This window comes from Tachypleus tridentatus, chromosome 6, assembly GCF_004210375.1.
Source record: "Tachypleus tridentatus isolate NWPU-2018 chromosome 6, ASM421037v1, whole genome shotgun sequence".
NCBI classification, from domain to species: domain Eukaryota; kingdom Metazoa; phylum Arthropoda; class Merostomata; order Xiphosura; family Limulidae; genus Tachypleus; species Tachypleus tridentatus.
This window is the reverse complement of record NC_134830.1, coordinates 22845938-22865059: the sequence shown is the minus strand read 5'-3', so window position 1 is coordinate 22865059 and position 19122 is coordinate 22845938. Positions and strand designations below refer to the sequence as shown.

The window sequence follows — 19122 nt, the reverse complement described above, 5'->3', positions numbered from 1 at the left end:
TCAAGCACAAAATATCGGCAATGGATTATGTGTGCTATGCTAACCGATGGGATCGAATCCTAGAAATTTATCATTATAAGGTCAGGTATATACCGTTGAAGCATAGAAGAGCTGTTATTCGTATATGTATTTTATCACAAGTGCGAAACAGTAAGGTTGTCATGGTAATCACAAGTTAACAAAAGACAGTTTCTCGTGCACATGTGTATATTTAATTTTCTTAAATTACACGTTCATTAACGTAATGAAAGTTATACAAGTGATGTGTTGTGAATGTGATAAGAGGTATACAGATAAAGTGTTATCAAGATAATCAGAGGTATACGGGTAAAGTGTTGTGAATGTAATCAGAGGTATACAGATTAAGTGTTGTCAATGTAATGAGAGGTATACAGATTAAGTGTTGTCAATGTAATGAGAGGTATATAGATAAAGTTTCTTCGAGGTAATAAGAGGAATATAGGTAAAGTGTTGTCATGGTAATTAGAGGCACACAATAGCAAGGTGGTTGTGCTTCGTTCTTCTGTAATGTACCAGAAAAAGTGTTTATAGATTAAAGTGTTAAAGTTTTAAAGGGTGCTGTGATACTAAATTTTCTGATGGTTGGTATAAGAAAATAAACATTAACTAATAAGCTCGTTAAGAACAATATCTTTATTAATGCAGTAACCAATCCACTACAAGGCACCTTCTCCTTAGAAATATTAGACTAAAAAATAACCGTCCATTTTTCTACCTTCACGGCTTACACCTTACACCTTCGTGTAGTTTGATAATATTAAAATGGCAACTTCAAGAAAATGGTAACACTTCGTTAATATTTTTTTTTGCCATGAGACCATGAATGAATGAATTTCTTTTATCGGTGTACCGGACAATGAAACTTGGATGAAATGACATGAGATTCATATACATAATTAATTTCAGTAACTCGAGTTGGAGGCCACAAATATTTACATAAAACAGCATGGTGTTATATATTATTTTTATGAATGAAGTAAGATTTAACTAAGTAGTGAAAAAAATTCATCATCAAAAACGTTTTAAAAAGTAAAAGAGAAACGTAGTACATCAATAAATTCTATTTCGTTCACTACATGACGAAATGATATATATTGGAAACAAGCATATCGGCATCTGTCCACACCAGTGTTGTTAAAATCTTCGATCTTCCAAACAATAAACCTACAATGGGGCCACCAATATTGGTTCCTGGAGTTCCTTTGTAACTGTAAAAACAAAATTTAATTTAATGTGAGAAATAAGCCGAGTTTTAAAATCAGTGAATAAGAGAGTTCCTGCTTAATCCTTTATGTATTATATGAGGAAATTCTTTAAGTTACTGTAGTTTGCACGAGAACTTCCAGAGGAACCAGAACATACTAATGTATTTTAAACCTCAAGAATGATTTTTCCTCGTTTTTTAACAATAAAACAGATTTAGTACACTCCAAAGAGGAAAAACGAATGTGCTGTGTACTATAAATGTTTTTAATGTTGTACAGGTATCAGTTTGTTCACCAAAAGTCAGAGACATCTAATTAGTGTCAGTATGTGTTTTCTTATAGCAAAGCCACATCGGGCCATCTGCTGTGCCCACCGAAGGAAAAGGAACACCTGATTTTAGCGTTGTAAATCTGTAGGCTTACCGCTGTACCAACCGGAGGCAATTAGTGGCAGTATCTGGTGGATTAGGTCAAGCAAGAACGGTAGGTGTTCCACCAGTCAGTCCACTTTCTAACAGTGGCTTCATTAACCTAACACCATAATGTAAATTATAAAAATTAAAACCATCACATAAATATTTGTGTGAAGCATCTCCCCAGCTAATTTGTTTATTTGCTTGTTTTTGAATTTCGCGCAAAGTTGCACGAGGGCTATCTGTGCTAGCCGTCTCTAATTTAGTAGCATAAGACTAAAGGGAAAGCTAGTTATCACCACTCATCGCCAACTCTTGGGCTACTCTTTCATCAACGAATAATGGGATTGACCATCACATTATATCGCTCCCACGGCTGAAAGGGCGAGCATATTTGGTGTGATGGGGATTCGAACCCGCCACCCTCGGATTACGAGTCGAGCACCTTAACTACCTGGCCATTTACTAAATAATTAAGAATGTTTAACATGTCTATAAAACATTTACCTTTTCGAGTAGATTCATCTACAAAATACGTAATTTTATCTTCTGTCGAACTAGTAGTAGCTGAGAAATGGATTTTAATATATTAAAATATTCTCCGGAGGCTCAGTGATAAACACGATAGCTGACAATGCTAAAATCCGATTTTCGATCCCCTGCGGCGAACACAAAATAAATAGTTTACTCTGCAGCTTTGTGTTTAACAATGAATTTATTATAATAAAAAGATATGGTAACTGATAGTGATCTGGAGGTCGTACGGTAGGGAAGCCCACCAATAGGACATCGGGCAAGAGTTTTGCAATATGGTCACTGAAACAGAATGCGATGTCCAACATTATTCTTCCAAATTTTGCTCGATCCATAGATTTACCGCGATTGTATAAAACCTATTACAAGGAGTTTGCTTAACATAAATGAGTTTCATATATGAGCTTAATATCTAGTTTAATATGGACGTTAAAAATAACTAAAAAATGTATACAATTTACCTCATTCCTCCAAAGACATAGAGACATAATATGTGTTGGAACCATGTGAACATTTAATATTATTTTAATTTCTGATCAGTTGAAGCAACAACTTGACCACAAGTGATGGTATTTGTTCACATCTCTTTTGGTCTTAAATAAATTTAAACGACTTATACCTTTGTATTTTTGTATTGAAGTTCATGAGCAACGGGACACACTTTCTAAGCAGTGAGTCTCTTGATATATCTTCAAAATAATCGCGTCACGTCAATATGGGTATTATTCAGCTAGAACAAATACAGTTAACTGCTACATTGTAGCGAAGATTTCGAGCAATTTTCCTCACGATTTTTACAAATATTATTCTTTTTGTTATCCTCCAAAAGCACTTTTATCCAAAGCAGCGTTTAAAAAAGTTCTTTAGTGGAGTTTCCCATAACATTAAATAGTTCTATGAATCGTTGATTGCACGTGGCCATCTAAAATGTTAATATTCTATACACTAAGAATATAATATAATATTATGTGGATATTCTATATTTCTAACAACTATAATATCAGCCATCTCACAAAATAGCTTAACATTTAAGGTTTTCGTACCTTATCAAGAGGTAAACACTTACTAAACACAAGCTTAGCCTGAACTCTCATTGTCGATAACACAGTCGCATGCCAGATGGTGCATTGGTATTATTTTGAATTACATTAGTTGTTTTATCTGCTAAGACTCGACTTGCGTCTACCTCTCCATAAGGCATAATGTCTAAAGTTGAGGGAATATATAATTTCATTGGCACTGTCTGTTCTATTCGTTACATAAACAAATAGACGACCGTAGATTGTGACAATTAGTGCATGTAACGCCACAACAATCTTATTAAAGTTATAAAAAGTACTGTTTCTTCCATAGACCTCATACTGAAGGATATAATTATAATGGCTACTCAAATTGAGAAATTCTGTTTAAAGTAGAATGACTAATACCACTGAATTAATTCTATTGTAAAACTTACTATTCATGTTTCCATATCAATTTCTTTGTAGAACGTGACAGTTTAATTGAATAAATAATTTAAAAAATACCTTTCTGAGTCAAGAATAAATGTTTAAGTGGAGACCGCAACTGATACCTAATATACTCATCTATAAAATATACTCGACTGTTTCACTTAAATTGAATTATAGAGCATTATTTAGTCTATACTGCGTGAACGTTAAATTAAATTATTTGAAGAACTATTAATTATGGCAAGTTTGCTTCTGTATCTATTTACGAACCATTCGTCGCGTAGCCGTTAATGTTACTCGTTGCTTTAAGTGAGCATTGTTAGATCATAATGTCTTGTATAGAAAGTTTGAGACCTCAGTCGGGTAAAATATATAGACGACCAAAGTAGTGAAAGTAAATAAATTAATAAAAGTGAGAGTAAAGGTGAGTTTGCCCGCGTATGAAATAACTGCTTCTATAATTAATGGTTTTTAAAGCAAGTTTCACAGCTTGTATTGTAATAAAAGGGATAAAGGAGAATAATTTGTCAGAATGTGTTCCAAAGCAATTGAATCTGCTTGTGTGGAATTTAGATTTAAAATAGAATTATTCGTCTTGTCAACTGGATCCTAATGGAACTAAAGCAGGCTGTGTAGATTTCTGATAAAAAATATAAATATTTCAATCTCTAGATTAAACTGTTGTAACCAGTAGTTTAACGAATTTTTTCTATATATGTTTCGCTTGTTTTGAATATATTACTTTAAAATAAGTTGATTGTGTGCTGCCGTTTACTGTTGAAATTTATCGCCAATAAATTACAGACACCTACTGTGAATAATAGCGACCTTATAAATGTCTGATTTCGTCCTTTTTATATTTTAGTTTTATCAATTATTTTTAACATTGATGCCAATGCATGAATTGCCCAGTAAAAATTACCAACTAATATCACAAATACATTTACCACTGATTTTCGCTAATCAATTCCTCAATGCAACACACCATTGATTTTCATTAAAACTTATTACTGATTATTATGAATCCATATCTTAATAAGACTTATCGCTGATTATCACAAGTAATTTTTCCCCGTGAAACTTACCACTTATTATCACGAATGAGTAAAACTTACTAAAACCTATCACTTATGCTCACAAACCAATTTCCAATCAAACTTACTACTGATGTTCACGAATGTAATTCCCCACATTATGCTCCAAACCCACCCGATTACAACTGGAGCCAAAACTAACTGCAGGATAGACGCCAGAATATTGTAAAGTATCGCTTTCACCCGACTCTTATGTTCTGTCTTGCAGCCACAGATGATTGTCATGCCGGCTAACAACGTACCTGTAAAACCAAAAAAATATAATTAACATACACTCCTTTTACACCTTCCCATCCACTGAAACAACAACAAATAAACTACCACACAACGACGTTGGGAAAAAGGTTTTTTTCTCGTTTGAGCACCATAATACACTATTCATTACTATTTAATTAGATAGAGCACTGACTGTTTGTTTTGAATTTAGCACAAGGCTACACTCGGAATATCTGCGCTAGCCCTCAATAATTCAGCAGCGTAAGACAAGAGGAAGAGTAGCTAGTCATCACCACCCACCGCCAATACTTGAGCTACTATTTTACCAACAAATAGTGAGACTGACTACCACATTATAACGTCCCCATGGCTGAAAGGGCGAGCATGTTTGGTGTGACGGGGATTCGAACCTGTTACCCACAGATTGGAGTCGACTGCTGGGCCATATATAGAGTAATTGAAACTTGAAGAAGTCATTATAAAAAGTACGTAATTGTTATAAAATGGTAAACATGTTAGTTGTTTGGACATACTTGTATAGTTAATATCCAAGTATGCTCGAAGTTGAAATATGGAAACAATGTACGACTGGAAAAATGGATTCATAAATACGGCTTATCATAAACAATATACCAAGTTATTACTAAATCTTTGGAATAAAATAGTGCAAATAAGTGAAACGAAACCCAAATAGAAGACAGTCAAGCGATTCATTCTAGGAATATGGTTTATTTGTATCAACCTAAAACGAACAAAGTTTGTTCGCAGGATACGTTAATACTCCAATAATATTTATTTGTCTAAAGCGATAATTACTCCTTTCATGAGAAACTCAAGAACAAAATCCCCTCAGTGCCAAATACTGTAAACAGTAACAATATGTCTAAAGGACTGAGGCACTAATTGTTAGAAGATCTGTCGACTCTATTTTGAAGATGAAACTCTTCAGTTTATCACACAACATATCAACTGGTTTGTTTTTGAATTTCGTGCAAAGCTACTCGAGAGCTATCTGCGCTAGCCGTCCCTAATTTAGCAGTGTAAGACTAGAGGGAAGGCAGCTAGTCATCACCACCCACCGCCAACTCTTGGGCTACTCTTTTACCAATGAATAGTGGGATTGACCGTAACATTAGAACACCCCCACGGCTGAAATGGCGAGCATGTTTTGGTGCGACCGGGATTCGAACCGCGACCCTCGAATTACGAGTCGAACGCCTTAACACGCTTGGCCATGTCGGGCCGTTTATTACTTGACTATTTATTTTTATTTTTCTTACATTCACTAAAACGACCTGACATGTGTGTAAAACTGTGATGATCATTCAGTTTCATCTTACAGTTTACACTTATTTCAATAATTACGATATATACATAGTTCACTAAATAAATAAATAACTACGTAAACAGATACATTAAAAGCTAAATAACTAACTAACTATAGAAACAGATATATGAAAAGCTAAATAACTAACTATAGAAACAGATACATGAAAAGCTAAATAAAGAAATAACTATATAAACAGATACATGAGAAGCTAAATAAATAACTAACTATAGAAACAGATACATGAAAATCTAAATAAATAAATAGTCAAATTCCTGAAGACAACAGCTTCTATAGCTATGTGCACAATCATATCTAATGTTTAAAGTATTCTCAGTTTCACGGAAAGTAGAAATTATATTGTGATTGCAATAAATCCTTCAGATTAACGTTCATTTTTTTGGCATTTTACTAATGACTGAATTGCATGTGGCACAAACCTAGTTTGGTGTATACGTAGCTTTCTTTACAAAACTTTAGTCACTGGAACAACTAACCATAAGGTTTTAAGTTAGGAATCATTCAATTAAAATCATGCAATTTTACATGGTAATTAGATATTAGTTCTAAATGGCAATTTAATTTTTTTAATGCCAGTACGATCCAACCTTTTCGTATATTTGATTATTTTGAAAACATTAGTCAAGAAAGTTTTCAACTTCAGAAACAGCGATATTTCACAAACTTTAATTCTCCTAAACTGTGAATACAAAATCAGTAATATTTCACTCATAATATTATTTGCCTGTGTATTTATTACGTCATAGTGTAGTAGAGACCCGTAAAATATTTACAGTTAGTTTTCAAATATATTGTAGGGGCAGAGTATTCATGGTGAATCTTAAGCTGAATGGATGGTAACTGCGTGTTGTGGGAATACAAGTATAAAGGATAACGTTTCGAAAGTCTTCCGCCTTTCGTCTTCAGATCAGTATGTGTATAGTTTTATCTGCTTTACAGTATTCTGATGGATTGTGGAGTTTCATTTGAGGTTAAATTGGTATCTTTAATACAACATTACCTCTATAAAACAGGATTTATGAGAAAATAGAAAAGGATTATAAACGCAGACACCAAAACCTGTAAGTCCACTTGTCTGAGGCCTAACATTAGTTAGGCCTTCATTAAACACAACCGATATTGGATAAATAGATAAATTAACATTGGAACTTACATACATTTTTAACTTTAATTTAGTTTGAGCTATACCATACTTAATACTATCAATAAGCTTATAATGTTATTCTACGACCTTACGTTAGGCCTTTTAAGAACTTAAATAAGGTGGTAAAACGTTGTTGTGCCAAACTTCCACTAGTGTGTATTTACATCCACCTTCTGTTTCAATGTGTTCAAGTGCGCGGATATGCGTAAATAATGGCTAAGCTTTCATCGGCTTGGCGGTAAGACCGAAGGCTTATAATCCTAAAATTTGAGATTCGATGATTTTGGTGAGCATATCACAAATAACCCATTGTGTAGCTTTGTCTAAACGGAAAAAAACAACAACAAAAAACTTATATGACGGGAAAAAGAATAAAGGTAAAATGGAAGACAATAAAGTATATTACAGTTATCTATATAAATATACTCTTATGTCATCATTTTGTTCTGTGAAAGCATTAGACAAAACCCTGATGAAATATACATTGTAAAATGTAATAATGGATGTAAAATCCTGATATAAATGAAATAAATTACGTTATCAAATAGTACAATAAAACCTTCAGAAGAAAATCAGCTTGTATCTATAGAATGTTAAAATGGAAACTAACTTAATCTATATGACTGGAACTTATTTTGTTTCCAGTAAGCTACCAACTTCAATTCTGTATATACAAGCTTGGTCATTTTGACAAACTTTGTAAACACTACTTAACCATAAAAGTTACATGCTGTAAAATTGAATTTAGTGAATTTATATTAAAGAAATTTGTCAGTCTTTTAATACACATTACGATTCCTTTGTACAAAGTATCAGATTCGTTTAATTGACTACTTTTACTGTAGGTATGTATGTGAATCCATAGGGTTATTGTCAGACTATAAGATGATTTGCATTACATGTTAAGATTAAAATGCTTTTCCATCTTACAATTTTCAGATTTCATTTACATAACCTCTAGGATGTTTATTACAATCTTGTGTTTTATTTGCTCTTTCCTCTACTCTAACAATATGGTCATCACAACACATTAGTTCATATGAGAAGAACGATGATAAAACAGGTAGACAGTTACACTGTCAAGATTACTAAATAGTTAAACATCTCTAAAGATAAAATATTTGCGTAAGTAGCAAGTCCATCACGCTAGGACTGCGTGGTTTTGGTAGCATGTCATGAGGGAACTTGTATATATGTTGTACTCACTTTATGATGAATTAACACAACGTTTATAACAAACAAAACAAACTATCTATATATAACAGTGGTAGTATCTATTTGTTAGAGAAAATGCCTTTCAACAAACCTGTACTTATCAGGTATTATTTACACGTCAAAGGTATTTTTATTGTACTATACGATATGTTTCTTCAAATTTTGAAGAATGAAAATTTGGAATCTCCAAAACGGATTTTTTGTTGCTGTTTTAATCATCTAGGGACTCCCGTGCCACTTGCATGTGTGTGTTTTCTTACAGGGAAGCCACATCGGGCTATCTGCTGAGCCCACTGATGGGAATCGAACCGCTGATGTTAGCGTTGTAAATTTGTAGACATGCCGCTGTACTAGCGGGGCGCTGCCACGTGCTCCCTCTACCAACAGACTTGAAGATAGTAATCGTTCTGCTAGCTTTTACGTCACTTATGTATGTAATCATTTCGAATTTATTTCTGACAAAATTTGCCCTCGTCGAGTTACTATCTCTGTGTAACCGCTTCTTGATGAAAGAAAACAATTGTCTCAATGCATCAAAGGACGACTTAAAGTAAGTAAAGTTTTATCTTCAAACTTTTCCTAACTATTTTTTTTTTTTACTTCTTGGTATTAAGTTGTAATTAAAAGTGTTTCGTGTTTCTTCACGATGTATTTTGTGAGGCCTAAAGCAAAAAACATATTTGCGATTGTGCTGCTATCGTTTATCTATTGAGGCAAGTTATGTTGATAAAAAATATTAACATTGAGAAACAACTCTTCGGTTTGACATTTGAGGCTCAAGCTCGATAAATCTTAAAGTCGTACTTAACAAAGTTTTTTTTACAATGTTTTTTCAACTCATATCAACATTTGTTGTTAATTGAAACAAAATAGCATCAAACTCCCAAACTGAAAAAAAAACATAATTTAATTACCAAGAATCTCAACAATTTTGAAATGGTGACACTTATTAATAATCTTCAAATGTTATATTATTTTATAAATTGATAGGTAAAGACTATTGAAATCAAAAGTTGCTTTATTTCTTCATCTATCAGGTAGGCATTTAAAGTTTGGAAACCAATTTGATCAGATTGAAAATTTGACATACTTTAACACACAAACTCTGATTGCAGCATAATAACTGTATATACTTATAATAAATTAAAACTTTTCTTACAATAATCAGTGTTATCAAAACCCTAATGGTACTTAATCAGAAAAAAAGGAGTGAATTACGTTTTAATCAAAATAAGTAATGCTGAGTTTTACTCTGCGAAATTACATTTCTTTTGTGTTCTCCATCTATTTACTGCTATCAGTAAAATTTATATCGAGTAATAATTTTACCTACTATAATAAAAATGTAGTGAATGATATTTATATTATTCATATGTTTTTAAGATCATTACCAATTCATTGTTCACATTTTTGATACTAATCTTAGCATGTAGCTTTAAAAATTGTGGTATTGTTGTATAGAAGAAATAACGAACTATCGACCTCCATGTGGTGCTGCAATACTGACAGTCGTTTCTTAACAGAGAATTAAAGTTGGAAGCAGAGACTTGATACCTACTGTTAATCATATACAGAGCATGTATACATCCTTACTCGCTAGATTATATTACTTCTAAAAATTATAGACTTGAGTGATAGCTAAATCAGTGTAAAAGGTTACATATAATTTTCCGAAGCTTTTAAAAGAGTAATGTGTGTCACTTAATGAATCACAAAGAATTTTCTAACTTGTGAATTGAATTATTTCTTAAATTTAACCCTCAAACTACGTATTTGTTTCCGTAGTGTTCTCTACCACTGTGGTTTATACATTGTATACATTGTCGCACGCCTTAACACGCTTGGCCATGCCGGACCGGTGTTTAATTACGTACATATGCATATAAAAAAAGCAACTACAACTAGAGACTGTTAAAGCCTTAAAATACGAAGAAAGAGTTAAAATCACTTTACTCTGTTTCAGGTGACCAACACTTACCAATCCCGACGCACGTCGTGTTGCCAACAACATGCACTCATTTTTTTACTCTTTCCATTAACATTAATCACTTTTCACTAACTACATTGAAAATGCGCCGATGCGAAAGCTGCAATTATTCGGTAATCCGGTTATTTTTTTCTGTAAAAAAGTATTTAAATTCATACTTATAAATTATGCCTAACGTAAAAATGGAAACAAAAACGTGTTGATTCGTTAGAATGAATGTCACTTTTGGGGGCAGACGAAGAGGAAAAAGTAGTGTAATTTAGTCGTGTTATGACACGCAAGACTTTCATTAAAACAGTTTAAAGCTAAAGAAAAACGTAAACTTAGCAGCTCTGTGAACTGATGAAAGCCAGAGGCGGAGACCTTCCTGCAATACGAGATGACATTTGTTCTGGACGTTTACTATGAGGTTAATACTTTGCGAAGGTTTGAAATGAAGGAATATATTTAGTAAAAATAACTAACATCATTATATAGGCTTAACTTTCACTGAATTTGTAATAACGAGTTTCGACTTCAACGACGTTTGTACAGTTACAAAAAAAGATCAGGTAATTTACTGCATATTTGCGATTGTTACGTTTAATAGTGTATACTTAAGAGAATAAAGCACTCCAACTTTACTCTGCATAATGCATCTCGCTCAGTAACAAATACGCTATAAACTTGTGTTGTTAGTACGTATTTCAGGAATACTTATAAATCCTCTAATATGTAGTCATGATTCCGTGTGGAAACGGCATTATTAACTTAGCTGTTCCTATATGGGTTTTCTAGTCACCATGTGGAAACGGCATTATTAACTAAGCTCTTCCTATATGGGTTTTCTAGTCACCAACCCTAGTGCTTATATGACGAGTAACAAAGAACATTAGTTTATTGTGCACAACTGAAAACAGTGAAATAGCGTAGGAAGAATTTCAATAGCACCGCCAGATCACACTTCTATTTTCGTCTACCTATTACATACAATCTAGTCATTAAAACTGGATAAAATAGCTTTTCATGTAGCTTGCCAATTATCTTGTTCAATTTACCTGCTTGCTTCACATCTGCTTTCATTTGTTGCAATTACGTGTAATTCATTTACTCACTCTAAGAAAACCAAAACTTGTGGAAATGTATCTCAAATAAGCGGTAGCTAATGATGCTTAGAGACGTGTGAAACAAATTATCGAAATATGATTACAGTGTTAATTCATTTGTTAACTAGAAATAACATTAAGAATAACTGTTAACTATTTCAGGTATATCTAAACCATTGTTATATTGATTTATTTGTCTTATCATAGAATGGAACAAAAATGAGGTGGAAAGGCACTTGACTCGTAATCCGAGGGGCGCGGGCTTGAATCCCTGTCACACCAAACATACCCGCTTTTTCAGTCGTGGGGGGCGTTTTAATGTGACGGTCAATCTCACTATTCGTTGGTAAAAGAGTAGCCTAAGAGTTGGCGGTGAGTGGTGATGACTAGCTGCCTTCCCTCCAGTCCTACAATGTTAAATTAGGGACAGCTAACGCAGGTAGCACTCGTGTAGCTTTGCGCGAAATTAAAAACAAATTAAACAAACATGTAAGCTAAGTTTCAGTGAGGCATGTTGATAACCATAACTTGTAATCAGAAACGTTTGAACGTGGTACTCTCTGCTCGTATGTTTACTGTTATTCACAATAATATGAAGCCTGTCCTATACAAAACTACTGTAAGTATCATCGGTTTTGATCAGTTGTGAGAATAGTGATTTAGGTATAGTAAGTTTCATACTGCATATACCTATGTCATGTCCAAATTTTTAAAACAAAACTTATGATTCTTGGTATGTTTCACGTAAGTTTTCTCCCCCTTAAAACAGATAATTTATAAGATCTAACATTTTTTAACTTTATAATCATTCTGTTTGTTTGTTTTAGAATTTCGCGCAAAGCTAATCTGCACTGGCCGTCCCTAATTGGTTTAAGACCAGAGGGAAGGCAGTTAGTCATCAACACCCACCGCTAACTCTTGGGCTACTCTTTTACTAATGAATAGTGGGATTGACCGTAACATTATAACGCCCCCACGGCTGAAAGGGCGAGCATGTTTGGTGTGACGGGGATTCGAATCCGCGACCTTTGGATTAGAAGTCGAGTGTCTTAACCATCTGGACATGCCGAGTCCAGTAAACATTGGAGTACATGGTTTAGCTTATGTTGTTTCAACGATCCACTGGATCCACATTATGACACCCTCACGGTTGAAAGGGCGAGCATGTTTGATTACGTGGCCATGTCGGACCTAAATCATTCTGCACATTCTTATTGACTCGACTCTAGAATTTCTGAGTTTGAAGACGATCACTATGGTTCAAAAGTTGCAAAAGTAGTGTAATCAAGTCAACAGACTTAAGAAAATATCAGAATAAAATTCTGTGAATATCGAACCAATATTTTTGAAAATTGCTGAGTTTCACCTATAAGTCTAGTAACGTCTTAAACTAAATATGAATGTTTACTTAATCATTACAAAGGTACCATAGTTTTACATGAAAGTTTTTAGTACCATTGTTTTACATGAAAGTTTTTAGTACCATAGTTTTACATGAAAGTTTTTAGTACCATAGTTTTAGTTTAAAGTTTTTAGTACCATAGTTTTATTTGAAATTTTTAAGTGGTAGAATATTTCACATTTACATTATTTGTGTATTTGAAAATAGCGAAATAACCAGAGATCGATCCAGAGACAACTGTTATCAAACCATCATCTTTGAAAAAACAACAGTTAAATGAGCTTCGTGCATAAAACTAAGTAAAAGTCTTAACAGCGAAATTTCGTAAATTATATGGTAGTAAACTATATTCTGTTATTTTAATGATAGGTTTATTTACACTATCGGTTAAAATGCTCAACAAATTTATATGTATTTTTATTGTTTTTCTCATTCATATATATTTATATATATTCTTGATAATTACATGAGGATTGTTAGCTTATTATATGGATTTATGACTAAACTAATTCACCTGAGAAGTCATATGCAGTGAGATAGTGTGGGATTACAGCCTAGCGCATCTCGAAACATGAAGTGTGTCCAATTGATGAATCATTGCATTTTAATCATCGTAAGTTTTTAATGACAACTGCGTGATTCTAGTTTAACTGGTATGCAAAATTACCTATACTGGTTACAGTTTTAATTTTTATTTTGATCTATATAGGGTGTTTGCTTTGATAGCCCTCGTGTAGCTTCGCGCGAAATTCAAAACAAACAGACAATCCAACTCTAGTGAAACAGTTTTTGTCACCAAAATTCTTGTGTTTCTCTTTATTCGTATCAATAAAAATGTACTTTGTTACCTGAGCATGCAATACTTTCTCTAAAGGATATACTTGGGAATGTTTTGTTGGTGTGGTATCATTCTACGTTTATTAAGTTTCTTTTCCTTTTCAGGAGAGTCATACCGATTTGCACAGTTACCTTATGATGTATCGTATTAATGAATACCATAACCTGTGGTTCTCCTGTGGTTATATATGTTTTGAAGATATTGAATTAGATATTGTGTAAAGAGAAGTGGAACAATATAATGCTATGTATTTAAGGTTTTAGAGTACATTTTGCTTAAAATCTTATTTAAAAGCTAAAAAGGAAGCTAACTGTAGTTACCTCCTATCCACTGACCACTGTATTATCTCCTCCCACAGACATACTGAAATCTTCCTAGTCAATCTTCAAGATAACAGATACAATCAAGGCTTTCCAAGGTGTATCATAAAAGTATTTGAGTCGCCTTTTTTATGCTTCTATACTAAAATAAAGTAAAAAATTGGTTTGGTTTGTTTTGAATTTGCGAAAAGCTACACGAGGACTATCTGCACTAGTCGTCCCTAATTTAGCAGTGTAAGACGAGAGGGAAGGCAGCTAGTCATCACTATTCACCACCAACTCTTGAGCTACCGTTTTGTTAATGAATAGTGGGATTGACCGTAACATTATAACGCCCCCACTGCTGAAGGGGCGAGCATGTTTGGTGTGACGGGGATTCGAATCCGCGACCCTTGGATTAGGAGTCGAGTGTCTTAACCACCTGGCCATGCCGAGTCCAGTAAACATTGGAGTACATGGTTTAGCTTATGTTGTTTCAACGATCCACTGGAGGTGATATGGTGTGATAAACGTCGTGAATAACATTCATAGTATACCTTGACGTTTATGTCCACCACATAATTATGAATTTACACCTTGGTGGACACGAGCTTTTCTTAAACATCGTGTGTTCATATTACCCGATACTGTTTGACGTTAGTGACTTTCCTTGACCAGCATAAGCAGTAGAGCTCAGATCGATTCAGCACCTTGCGGATAAGTTTGATTTGTCACCACAATATTTTGTTTTTTTTCATTTAAGTGAACCATTTACTGCCTATGCTTCGGGATTAGCGGGTGCCACCAAACAAGACACCTTCTGGTATTTTGTGGCTAGTCTATTTTAGTGGAAGTAAGTTAAAGCGACAAAAATAAGCCAACATACAGCATTAATTACTTGTTATTTGATATAAACTCGTTTAAAAAACTACTTATTAAAATACTGTGTGAACGTTGTAATAAATAAAATCTATTTTTATGGTTAATCATTTTAAAATGCACTTTTTCATAACTAACACTTAACTATACAGCAAAAGCAAGACATTTTTTCACGACATGGAAAGTTTAATAAAAATGTTCAACAGTAAAAAGATGTAAATATATTTGAAATATTGCTCACGTGACTTCTTTGACACTGAGCAGCAACATCTTTGGTGGAATTTATATAAAAGAATTAATATACAGACCCTGAAAAACGAAAACGATTTATTGTTTCTTTTTGCAATTAAAACTTTAACACAATAATGGCAGTGTTGGACCTTTTGTAGCATCGTCATGTGGAGTGTTCTATATCCTTTGAGGTCCAATATCCTATTTCGAGCTTAATTCAATATTCCTTTATACATTCCATGATTAACTGTTTCCTATGGGAGTCGTATGGTGAGAAACCACGCATAGTTACAATGCCTGGGTGAGCTGTATAACAATATGCAAGCCAGATCCTACATGTACTACTATTTTCTGAAAGATTGTTATAATTATAGGTTGTATAATTACGTACGCAAGCATCCGTGAGTACTTGTTCCTTTGTATCAGTGTATAACACATGTAATGAACAAACGTGAATGTAGCCCGTTTACTTTCAAATGTCGGCAACTATACTGAATAATTTATACGTTTTTACATGTGTTTATGCGGCAAATAGACAGATAAACAGAACAAAAGGAAGACAGATAGAGTGTGCTTCTAGCTTTGAATATTGTAGTGCATATTTAAATGAGGTTTACTTAATACAGATTGTAAGGGGTGAACTTGTACATCAATGTTTGTTATCGAAAATAAAGATCAGAATTAGAGTTCATAGAAAAAAGTTCAACCTGAAAGACACTTATCAAAGTGCATTGTTTCTTTTCTCTGAGGATGTAAGGTTGTTCATAATTGAGTTTTTGACGAGCTAATAATGTATGCACGCCAGTACAAAGGCAATACTACCGTTAATAAATTATGGTGTCATGAGGTTTGTAATGACTGCATTTTAGCTAATGAAGCTGTTCAAACGGGCATATCCAGTTCTTTCGAGTTCGAGTATTAATTCTGATAAAAAGAACGCTATCTTATTCAAATATTTAAATAGACTGTAGTCTTTTATTCTACATGGACTGTTCTGGATAGATACAAAAGGATATTTAAAAATAATGATGATGAGACTGAAATAAACATTCCTGTCAAAGTGATTTCTTTTGGTATTTCAATTAGTTAAGGACTCTGGAAGTGCGAAAGACTTTCCTGTTACCTACTCAATTCCAGGACGTTAATAATGCTTAACTACATAAATGTTGAATTAATGTTAAAACATTATGTTTCCCATGAGTCATTTGGTTGGAAAAACAAAATTATTGGTGCAGACTAATATAATGAACTTTTAGTGTTAGGGACCAACTAGAAATAATGTTGTATTGAATCTGAGCTGCACCTTATACGTGAACTAAACGACTAGATCACAAACTGCGATACCCCAGCACTCCAGCATAACCACTGTTAATTTAGAATTATTGATCAGGGTGGGATCACCAAGTCAGTAGAACGAACTACTATGCGACTGTTCTTGAAAGAATAGTAGAACTGATTATCTCAATTATAACGTTTTCACAGCTGACCGTGTTCATTGGCAGTATTGAGATCTAAATCTTGGATTTTCTGTAACGCAGCCCAGCTTACCAACCATTAGGCCATGTGTTGGTTTACTAAGAGAAAAATACAGCCTTACTTTCCTCGTGTACGCAAATACATATTTGTATTTTTTCTGATGCTTCTCTTGAAATGCTCATATCACTTCAACTGGCTCCTCTTTACATCTTTCAACATTGAATCCGTCCAAAAATTTTCATAATGTCCTTGTTCTCATTCCTTCCGTGAGTAATTCCATATACGAATCTCAAAACACTCATCTCTGTCGCTTGTATTTTACTCTTTCTTTTCGTAGTTAATACCCATAATCTCTGTCGTTTGTATTTTACTCTTTCTTTTCGTAGTTAATACCCATATTTTTTCTAACCATATGCCAATAATGTTCTTAATGTGGTCGTATAAATGATTATTTTTTATCTTTACTGGTATTTACTTTTCCTTAAGCGAAAGCTACCACATACCCACGTTTCTAGGTCAATCTGTTCCAAGGATCTGCCTGAGTTAAATCCCCAGCGACTTGTTAGGCCTGTTCTAGGTTTTGAGGACTGCTAATTCTACCATTTCTGTGTCTGTGAGTCCTATGTGGTTACAGGTCTGTTATCGTAGACCACAGCAGACCAAAGTAAGCTGCAGCTGCTATGTATCTTCAATGTTACACAGTCCCTTATACAAGTGGATGATAGCCCTAGAATCATAGCATTTCTTTATGAATAAATGGCTCTATTATCAATTTTGTTGTTGTTGGTTTGAATTAAGCATAAAGCTACTCAATGGGCTATCTGTGCTCTGCCTACCGCGGGCATCGAAACCCGGTTTTTAGCGTTGTGAGTCCGCAAACATACCGCTGAGCCACTGGTGGGGCTTATCAATATTGTCTTGTCAACAAACATTGTATGCATCTATCGATTTTAAGTAGTGAATACAATTACTTGTTGTGTTTATTCAACTTATATGTAGGTATTCGTTCATAATTAAGAAAAATCCCACTGAAACCAATGTGCCATAATTTTATTTCTTTTCTTACTAGACGGCTTAGTTACTGAAAACCACAACTTAACATCAATAAAGGGCATTTGAAATGCTTTAACAAAACATCGTGTGTTTGAGTTTAAAATAATTATATGCTTTTCCCTAGTTGTTAATTTATTTTTCGTTGATTTATTGGACATATAAAATTAACATAATCATGTTAAAGTTATAAAAATTGTTTGTTTGTTTTGTAATTTCGCACAAAGCTACTCGAGGGGAATCTGTGCTAGCCGTCCCTAATTTAGCAGTGTAAGACCAGAGGGAAGGCAGTTAGTCATCAACACCCACCGCCAACTCTTGGGCTACTCTTTTGCCCCTAATGAATAGTGGGATTGACCGTAACATTATAACGCCCCCATGGCTGAAAGGGCGAGCATGTTTGGCGCGACCGGGATGCGAAACCGGGACCCTCAGATTACGAGTCGAACGCCTTAACACGCTTGGCCCTGCCGGACCCAAGTTATAAAAAAATACATGCAGAATGATTGCTATTCACTCTATTAAATTCGTTTCTTCACCTTTCTACTAAACACAAATATCAGCCTAAGTGTTATCTTTCATAACCATTCATCTATAAAACAACCGTTTTAATACATTTTAAATGACAGCGCACATTACATCATCATGTCAACCTGTTTTTAACATTAGGGTAAATTTAGTTTGGTTACGAATAAGTTTAGATTAGATTTCTTGAGTTGTACTTATTTCCTCTAACACTCGTTTCTCCTACTCATAATTACGATTTTACATCATACAAAGAGCTTTGGAAGTGGTATATCTATGTGTTTGACATTTTAAGACATCAACTCAACGTCTTCATAACTCGTTTCCTTAAGCAGGTACCTTCCTAGTTCGATACCACAACCTTATAAATGCAAAATTATTAATTTCAGTTCAAACTGTTATCTGACATATTTAAACATTTATTTAGAAGGTTAAAAAATGAAGCTTGTAGGTAATGAGTTATCATTTCTAGATTATTATTTCCGAAGCTTACCCTTTACAGTAAGTTGAGAAAAACAATACCAACAATAACAACATCTCAATAATGATGGTTGTCAAAGAAAGTCAAGACAGTTTTGTAATACAACAATGGAATTGTTGTTTATTGTGTGTACAGATTAGCATTAAATGTCCCATATTTTAATGTTTAGTAGACAATGATGTTAAGTATCCAGGTGATGACTAAGTGGGAAGATCCGCTGTTAACAAT

General features: G+C 33.8%; 1 protein-coding gene across 1 annotated transcript in view; it reads right to left on the bottom strand.

Annotated features, from left to right (window-relative positions):
- Nucleotides 1-636: 636 nt before the first annotated feature.
- LOC143252087 (protein stum homolog) overlaps nt 637-19122 on the bottom strand; it is an 88552-nt gene continuing 70066 nt past the window's right edge. The window contains exons 2-3 of the mRNA XM_076503699.1: nt 4787-4960; nt 637-1229 (exon numbers count right to left, since the gene is read on the bottom strand). Of these exons, the coding sequence (XP_076359814.1) occupies nt 1186-1229; nt 4787-4960 (218 nt within the window). The 3' untranslated portion in view covers nt 637-1185. The remainder of the gene's footprint in view (nt 1230-4786; nt 4961-19122) is intronic.